General features: G+C 40.9%; 1 protein-coding gene across 1 annotated transcript in view; it reads left to right on the forward strand.

Annotated features, from left to right (window-relative positions):
* Positions 1-9295, forward strand: part of LOC104982227 (multidrug resistance-associated protein 4-like) — a 201824-nt gene that overhangs the window by 18866 nt on the left and 173663 nt on the right. The window contains exon 4 of the mRNA XM_010831562.1: positions 7674-7898. Within this exon, the coding sequence (XP_010829864.1) occupies positions 7674-7898 (225 nt within the window). The remainder of the gene's footprint in view (positions 1-7673; positions 7899-9295) is intronic.

The raw sequence follows: 9295 nt of genomic DNA on the forward strand, positions 1-9295 counted from the left end.
GGCTAATGCCTATCCTTCTAAAACTCTTTAAAAAAGTTACAGAGGATGGAACACTTCCAAACTCATTCTATGAGGCCATCATCACCCTGATACCAAAACCAGACAAAAAAACACAAAAAAGAAAACTGCAAGCCAATATCACAATGAACATAGATGTAAAAATCCTCAACAAAATTTTAGCAAACAGAATTCAGCAACACATCACAAAGCTCATGCACCATGATCAAGTTGAGGTTTATTTCAGGAATGCAAGAATTCTTCAATATATGCAAATAAATCAATGTGATATACCATATAAACAAATTGAAAAATAAAAACCATATGATCATCTCAACAGATGCAGAAAAAGCCTTTGAAAAATTCAGCACCTATTTATGACTAAAACTCTTCAAAAAATGGGTATAGAAGGAACCTACCAAAATATAGTAAAGGTCATATATGATAAGCCTACAGCAAACATTATTCTCAATGGAGAAAAACTGGAAGCATTCCCCCTAAGATCAGGAACAAGACAAGGGTGTCTTGTTATTATTATTCAACATAGTTCTGGAAGTCCTAGCTACAGCAATCAGAGAAGAAAAAGAAATAAAAATAATTCAGATCAGAAAAGAAAAAGTAAAGCTCTCACTGTTTGCAGATGACATGACATGACATGACTGTATAGAAAACCCTAAAGATAGTATCAGAAAATTACTAGAGCTAATCAGTGAATTTAGCAAAGTTGCAGGATACAAAATTGATACACAGAAATCACTTGCATTTCTATATACTAACAATGAAAAATCAGAGAAATTACAGAATCAATCCCATTTACCATTGCAAAAAAAAAAAGAAATATCTAGAAATAAATTTACCTAAGGAGATGAAAGAACTGTATACACAGAAAATTATAAGACACTAATGAAAGAAATCAAAGATGACTTAAACAGCTGGAGAGATATTCCATGTTTCTGGGTAGGAAGAATCAATATTGTGAAAATGACTATACTACCAAATGCAATCTACAGATTCAATGTGATCCCTATCAAATTACCAATGACATTTTTCACAGAACTAGAACAGAAATTTTCACAATTAATATGGAAACACAAAAGACCCTGAATAGCCAAAGCAGTCTTGAGAAAGAAGAAATGGAGCTGGAGGAATCCACCTTCCTGACTTAATATTATCCTGGTTTTAGAATAGAGGACACTGAGTGCCAAGTACTTCCATAGTGTGCCATGGTCTCACAAAGGAAGGCAGAGGGACATTATGTCTCAGGTACTCTGACTTACCATCCTGACCATCTCAATGACTTATAGCTTGCCCAGTGTCAGAAATGCTCATTAAAAAAATTATTTAAAAATTCTTTTTGACTTGTGGATTATGGGATCTTAGTTCTGCAACCAGGGATTTAACTTCGGCCATGGAATGAAAGCAAAGCATCTTAACCACTGGACCATCAGGGAATTCCCAGGAAGACTCATCTTGAGAGCTTTGTCTACAGGTCTCAAGACACATGCATCCTGAACTTGGCCTGAAGTTAATAAATAGGATGCTAAGAACTTCCTAGAGCAGGAAGTCAGATTGGGGATTGTAATTGAGGGTAGATTCCAGGTGACCATGCACCCTGGGTGCCAGAAGTGACTAGGATGTTGACACTAGCAGTAGCATCATGCTAAGTTCAGATGGACCAGGAGCCCTTTAAGAAACCACCTTTCCCCTCATTACCATCCCTAAGTGGCCTTTTATTTTATATGGTGGAAGATCTAAACTCAGCTCAGGATTCTCTAAAACATGAACACATTTACTTTGTGACCTCCAGCCCTTTTTTAATTCCTCTGGTGCACAGGATGACTCATGGATTATCTGTGGTTCCCAGACAGTGCTCTGACCAACCACAACACAGGTATTCCTGGCAGCACCAGTGGGAAGAGGCAGGGCCATGCCAGTCCAGGGTGAGGATTTTGGGGTTAGAATTTCAAGGTATGTGAACCTCTGTCCTGTGAGAATTGAGGAGTGACTGTAATGCTTGGGGAAACAAGTACCAGGCTGATATTGAACCTGGGGCATTTACAGGTCACCCCTAATTAGAACAGAACAGGCAGCGAGTTCTTAGCATGTCTAGCCCCGCCCCTTTGTACACCTCCAAGGGGAATGTGGGTGGGGAGGACAGGTCTCCGCCTGCCCAGGGCCCTCAAGGTGGGGAGGAGGAGCCTGAAGTCTCTGCCTGGACCAGAGACACAGAGAACACCTCCCCAGGTCATCAGGGCTTCTCTCTGAGAGGTGAGGTCTCCACCTGCTGGTGTGTAAGTGGGGTGACCTCAGAGAACCAGAGTGGGTTCACCTAGTCCCTTCCCCGGAGAGGGGGGGAGTGACCAGGGTTTATGTCCTGTTGCCAGGAACATTAGAAAGGGCCTGGCCTTGTCCAGTCACTTGTTGTTTGTCCAAGGCCACTTTTGCTGATGGTCTCTGGTCTAGGTGGAGGCTGTAGGAGGCACATGTTTGTGTAAATATTCACTTTGGAGCTCAGCTTATGGGCAGGAGGTAAACAGAATCCTCTGAGTCCCACAGTGGGTTTTGTGCCTTGACTCAGGGCTGGTTCCCCAAGAGCTGTATTGGGCTTTTGCCTTTATTTCCCAACCCTTTCTTCCAAGTGTCCCTTGAGTTTGCTCAACGCAGGAGGCTGAAAAGTGGAAGTGGCAAAGTGGAGGCTTTGGTGGCAAAGTTACTGTGGGCTGAGAGCAACCACCGAAGTCCACACAGCAAGGGAGAGGAGGAGGGGGCACTGAGCCAAGCAGAAGGGGACCTGCAGAGCAGACCTGCTGTGTGCACCCTGCTGGATCTTGAGAGCATAGCATTAGCCATTAGTTGTTAGTGATATCCACAGTGATGACCTTGAGTCATAAATGATGGGAATGCTTTTTAATTCATTTTTTAAAAAGCATAAAAAAGGTTTTATTCCCATTAAAAATAAAAAATGAAGTATAATTGACTTATTATATTAGTTTTAGGTATATAGCATAGTGATTCAATATTTGTATACATTATAAAATGATCACTGCAAGTCTAGTTGCCCTCTGTCACCATACAAAGTTATTCCAATATTATTGACTGTATTTCCTATGTTGTACATCACATCTCACTATTTATTTTTTTAACTAAAAGATTGTACCTTCTAATCTCCATCACCTATTTCACTCATTCTCCCCACTCCTCCCTTATTCCATTTTCTTTTAGAAGTCAGGGAAGTAGGTGCCTCTTTTTTAAAGGTTCATAATGGTTAAAAATTAAAAAAAAAAATCTGCTTAGAAGTGAAACTTTTAATTGCTATCCAGAAATGTTGGCTTTTATAAATGACTTTTCTCAAGAGTTGCTCTGCATGGTGGCCTGTGAGCAGCACTGAGTTTTCCAAACCCTTTGTGAAACCAGCCTCTGCCATTAATAGAGCACGTCTCTTCCCAGGACTTCTGTATCATAAAAATGATCATAGCTTACACTTGTTTTTTAGTGTTGGTTTTAGAGTACTTTGAGCTGTTGTGGCTCTTAGTTGTCCCACAATTCCTCGAGGTAAACAAAGACCTGGAGGGCAGGTGGGCACATGATGGGCTTAGGGTCATGTGACTCGCAGGTGGCCGACCTGGTTTCTGAAGCCCAGTGTTTGGACTCCCAGGCCAGTGTTCTCTGCATTCTCTCCTGAGGCTTCCTCTCCTCCCACAGCCTCCATTGAGACTCAGAGTCAAGAGATGTTTTTCTGACAACAGCTCTGTGCTCCTCTGTCACCTGCTTCCTACAGAGTTTTTTATTTTTTCCTGTAGGTGTTACAAATATTTCAAAACTACAAACATTGAATATGATTGAAGGGTAGTAGAAAGTGTCACCTGAGAATGTGCATTTTTGACACAAAGATTATTTTTAGCTGATTTTTTTTTTTTTTTTTTTTTTAAGAAATAGACACAGGAGAAACTGTAAAGACAGAGCAGAAGTTACCCTTCTGTGAGGGACATTTACATTGATGAAGGAAATTTCCATTTGTAAAGGTGTCTTCCTCCCAGTACCAAAAAGAGAAGGATGTCTCTAAATCACAGAAGAATCTTGTCAATGGAGAATACTTAAATCTCTGTAACAAACCCAGCCATTTTAATTTTAGCTGCTTTTCCTATTAACTTCTCATTGTGTCCCTACCAATCTTTCTTTAGCTGGAGATGGTATTTAAGGTGGTGGCTTGGGTCTCAGGGAGTTACTCAGTTTTTCTTGAAGATGGTAGAATTGGGCCAGAAACACTTCAAGTAGTGTGGAAATGTAGCGGAGAAACTATAAGTTCCCCTAAGAAGCAAGAGGTGAGCCGGAATGTCAAGTGCTTGCAGGAGATTAACTAACAAGGACTCCACCAAGAGATGTCTGCCTCAGAGACTCTGAGACTCTCATAGAACTTTGAAATGATTGTTGTGGTATTATATTGGACTGTTTTAAATATCTTTTACAGTTTCACAGTTATGCAGAATTCTTGTGAAGGAAGAAGAACTATGTTCCCAGTTGTTTTGTGGGAAGGCTATTCACTGGGTTATAGGTTGGTGTCAAAGATGAAGGCTTTATGGGAACAATTTTTGATATTGTTCCTGCTATCCAGAAGGTTTTCATTTGGTTAGTTTCAAGTTTGCTAATGAACATTTTCTCAATTGTTTTATTTCTTACTCGTTGAGGATTAGGATCAAGAACAGACAGAGGAGGGACTTCCCTAGTGGTCAGTGGTTAAGAATTTTCCTGCCAGTGCAGTGGACATGGGTTTGATCCCTGGTCCAGGAACTCAGATCCCACATGCCTTGGGGCCCATCAACTGCAACTACGGAGCCCACTTGGTGCACCTACCGAAGCCTGTGTGCTCTAGAGCCTCTGCTCTGCAAAAAGAGGAGCCAGCAAAACCAGAAGTAGGACTGCTACAACTAGAGAGTAGCCCTCACTCACAGCAACAAGAGAAGGCCCACACAGCAAGGAAGAGCCCGTGTGTGTCAACGAAGATCCAGCAGAGTCAAAGATAAATAAATAAACAAGATTTTAAAAAAGAGCAGACAGAGGAGTGGAAGCTCTGAGCCAGGACTGGCATTTGTTGTTCAGTCGCTCAGTTGTGTCGGTGTCTGCTACCCCAGGGACTGCAGCATGCCAGGCTTCCCTGTCTTTCACCACTGGCCTTACTCTTTTTTAAAAAAATAAATCAATTTTGATTGCACTGGGTCTTCACTGCTGAGCAAGGACTTTTCTCTAGTTACAGTGTGCGGGCTTCTCACTGCAGTGGCTTCTCTTGTTGCGGAGCACAGGCTCTAGGTGTGATGGCTCCAGTAGTCAGCGTGCATGGGCTCAGTAGTTGTGGTGCACAGGCTTGGTTGCTCCACAGCATGTGGGATCTTCCCTGACCAGAGATGGAACCTGTGTCCCCTGCATTTGCAGGCAGATTCTTAACGACTGGACCACCAGGAAAGTCCATGGCATTACTCCTTAATGAGGCTATCTGCTCAACTCGGTTATTAAATACTATGTCTCAGCAGAAAAAATCCAATCAGATAGTAATGAGGTGCCTTTATTTTATACTAATTTTTGGTGAATTTGTTGCATCTATCAGTATTCTCTTTGGTGGGTGACATTACACTTACTGTAATTAGAACAGTATCAGGGTCAAAAGGAGAGCTGAGTAACAGGCAACAATGATTTCCTAAGAAAATCATAGTTTTAGGACCGTTTGGGATGGCAGGTGTTAGTGCTGGGCTTCTGATGGAGAGCCCCAGGTTTGCAGGCTGCAGCACTGGACTGCCCTCGGCCATACCTGGGCTGACATTCTTGTTTCTCTGTGTGAGCCTACATATTTCTATCTCAGTGAAGTCTATACAAAGTCTGTTTTACAGTGTACAGTCTGAGGGGCTCTTCCATAAGCTCTTAGAACCTCTAGGGGTGAATGATAGGGCTTGCTGGAAATGTAACAGTGAAACTTTGTGTTCTTGAGAACGGATCCTCTTACTCTGATCTGATCATCCTATGCATAATTCTTTAGCTTAACAGTGATTTCTTCTCTGTAATAGATGAAGCTTTCTATTACCTTGTGGAAGGTGAGGCAGTTGGTGTAGCCTGTGAACCTGTGGGTGCAGAACAAGACAGGAGTGTCGGGGTTTAATGTTACATCCATTTGAGGAATGGGGACAACTTTCTCTATATATCCTCATCAGGCACTAGTTTGTTGAGCAGAAAATGCTTGTTAGTTTTGTTTGTGTTGGGGATTCTGCTTCCCTTCCTCTTGCATATCCTTTCCACAACTTCAGACAGACAGAAGAGTGCTATCAAGGAAAACCTGGCAGTTGCTTATCCTGTCTATGTTAATAAGGAAGGATTGCTTAAAAGGAAAAGCTTGCTCCAAAGTCAAGTTCCTGAAAGATTTCCAAAGTTTTGACATTTTGTCTTTTGAGAAGTCTGTGGAGGAAATGATGCTGAGGGTCATGGCGTTTACTTTTGATGACTTGGATTTGTGTTGAGTGTTTGGTTTTCTTTGATGGGAGAGAAGGGGACCTTCAAGGGGTGACTAGAGGGAAGAAGTAGGTTGTGGGGTGGAGTGGCCATTTGGCAGGGTGAGCAAGTGTTGCAGTTTTCTACCTTTAGTTTTGGGAAAGAAAATTGCTTTCCTTAAGTCTTACTCAAGGGAGAAGGCTCAGTGTCCCCCACCTCACTGGTTTAGGATTTTAACTTTTGCCTTAGGGAAGAGATGATTGGTAACATTTCTTCCAAACCAGCACCTTCAATAAGTGGCTGATGGCAAACCGTGGACAAAAATTGTTTTTTAGCTTGATTCCAAGGGACAGCCCAGCTTCTAGAGGGTAGGGACATATTGACACAGTGTCCCTCGGGGCTGAGACCCTGAGAACCTCCCCAGCCTGGTTTCTCTGTGATGTTCCAACAGAGTCTGGGCTCTGTTTTCTTGTTGTACTGATGTGTGAAGTTTGGGGTGGGTACAAGTGAATGCGTTTGTCCCAGTGTCTCAGTTCATAAAGATTCTTAAGAAGGTGATAAGAGTGTGTCTCCCATACATGAACCATTTTGACTTTCTGTTAGGCTGAGATGTTGAAAGAACAGGGGGACAGGGATGGACTGCCAGCAGAGCTTGTTTATATGGAAGCAAATTTCTTACCCTTTTTCTGGTGCTAGTGATAAAGAACCTGCCTGCCAATGCAGGAGTCATAAAGAGACACGGGTTTCGATCCCTGGGTGAGGAAGATTCCCTGAAGAAGGAAATGGCAACCCACTCCAGTATTCTTGCCTGGGAAATCCCATGGACAGAGGAGCCTGGTGGGCTACAGTCCACAGGGTCACAAAGAGTTGGACGTGACTGAAGCGACTTAGCACCAGCACCCTAAGAATAACTTGGTATTTTGCCAAATGCATTCTAAAGCACTGGTTGTAGTATTTATTGAACTTCTAGAGTGTAGTGAGTACGAAGTACTAAGGCTTCATTGTCTTTGAATGTAAAATTTTGGCTTAAGGTTAAAACTATTGTCTGCTTGTCTAATAGGAGATAGATATTTTCTTTTCAGGTGAATCATAAATGTAGTGTTTTGCCAAAAATGCCCTTTTAATATGCTAATGGTAAAAGTAAAGCTTGTGTTAAGAAAACTGGTAGAGCTTGCATTTCTAATTAAGCCTTTTTTTCCTTTTAGGAAGGCACCAGAGTCGTTCAGCCCATATTTTTGGGGAAAATGATTAGTTATGTTGAAAACTACGATCCCACCGATTCTGCCGCTTTGCACGAAGCCTACGGCTACGCGGCAGGGCTGAGCGCCAGCGTGCTGGTGTGGGCCGTTCTGCACCACTTGTACTTCTATCACATTCAGCGTTTGGGGATGAGGCTGAGAGTAGCCCTGTGCCATATGATCTACTGCAAGGTGAGTGTCACTCGGTTTCACAGTGTATACCTCCCCTGAAGCATCAGGAACATTTAGGGAAAGTTCTCTGTAAACTAAACATTTTGTAACTGGGATCATTTGTACTTTACTGGAGAAGCTTGGTATTTGCACCAAGTCAAGTTTTATTGGTTGCTTTTCCAATATATAATAAGTTTTCTACTGAGATTGGATCAGGGCTACCTTTTATGACTTTTAGCCACATAATATCCACTGTTGCATAATATCCACTAAATCTGTAATAAAATCTAATTAAAAATTAAAGTATTAAAGGTATCCCATTGATTTTCAATGTTTTTATGCCTAATTCTCATAGTGGTATTTCTGGAAATTTTGTTGTTGTTGTTCATTAAAAGCTTCAAAGCTGTATTTAAAAGTGAACTTCAGGATTGGATCCATAAAATTAAATCTTGGAGAACAGAATGGATTTGAGAAAGGGAATGATTATATTTTTCAATGGCCCATTTAATCGCATTCAGTACAATTGTGTTAACTAAAGAAAAATATAAATATAACTCAGACTAAATACAGACTCACTATATGCTATATGCTATAGTTACAATTGTTTTATTGGCATTAAAGACAATAATTGGATATTTTGGATAAAACTTGAAAATTTCCATTGTCTTTAGTAATTTGATAGAGAATTTGTTGCTGTTCTTTCAAGTTATCTTCATAATACTCTGTGTCCTTTTTCTCTTTAATATGCATTATAGAAGTTTTAATAAGACCTGATTTGATGTGTTCAGTGATTTTTATTTTGAGAAATGCCACACAACTATTTCATACCTTACCCTAATCTTAGCTAGTGTAAAAGGAATTAGGATTTCAGGTGTCTTTACAAAGAAATTGACACAGATACACGATGTCAACTGTTGAAAGGCTCTGTGTAAACTTGTTTCTCAGTATCTTGTTGTTCTGGGTTATTTGCTTTAAAAAATCCTTATTTAATTGTATTATATACTTGAATTTTTCTGCGAGAGATCTGAAGTGTTCTCAAGTTAAAGTGTGAAAGTGAAAGTCGCTTAGTTTTGTGCAACTCTTTCTGACCCCATGGACTATGTAATTCATGGAATTCTCCAGGCTAGAATACTGGAGTGGGTAGCCTTTCCTTCTCCAGGGGGTCTTCCCAACCCAGGGATCGAACCCAGGTCTCCTGCATTGCAGGCATATTCTTTATCAGCTGAGCCAAAAGGGAAGACCTAAGTGTTCTCAGGAGGCACACAAAATGGTAACTACATAAAGTGTGAATATGTTAATTGGTTTTACTACAGAAATCATTTCCCAATGTATATTTTTAACAATAATCATGTTGTCTACCTTAATACATATAATTTTTATTAAAAGATAAAATCCTAATCAAAAGCTAAAACCAAACA

Source organism: Bison bison, unplaced genomic scaffold, assembly GCF_000754665.1.
Source record: "Bison bison bison isolate TAMUID 2011002044 unplaced genomic scaffold, Bison_UMD1.0 scf7180017864527, whole genome shotgun sequence".
NCBI lineage: Eukaryota > Metazoa > Chordata > Mammalia > Artiodactyla > Bovidae > Bison > Bison bison.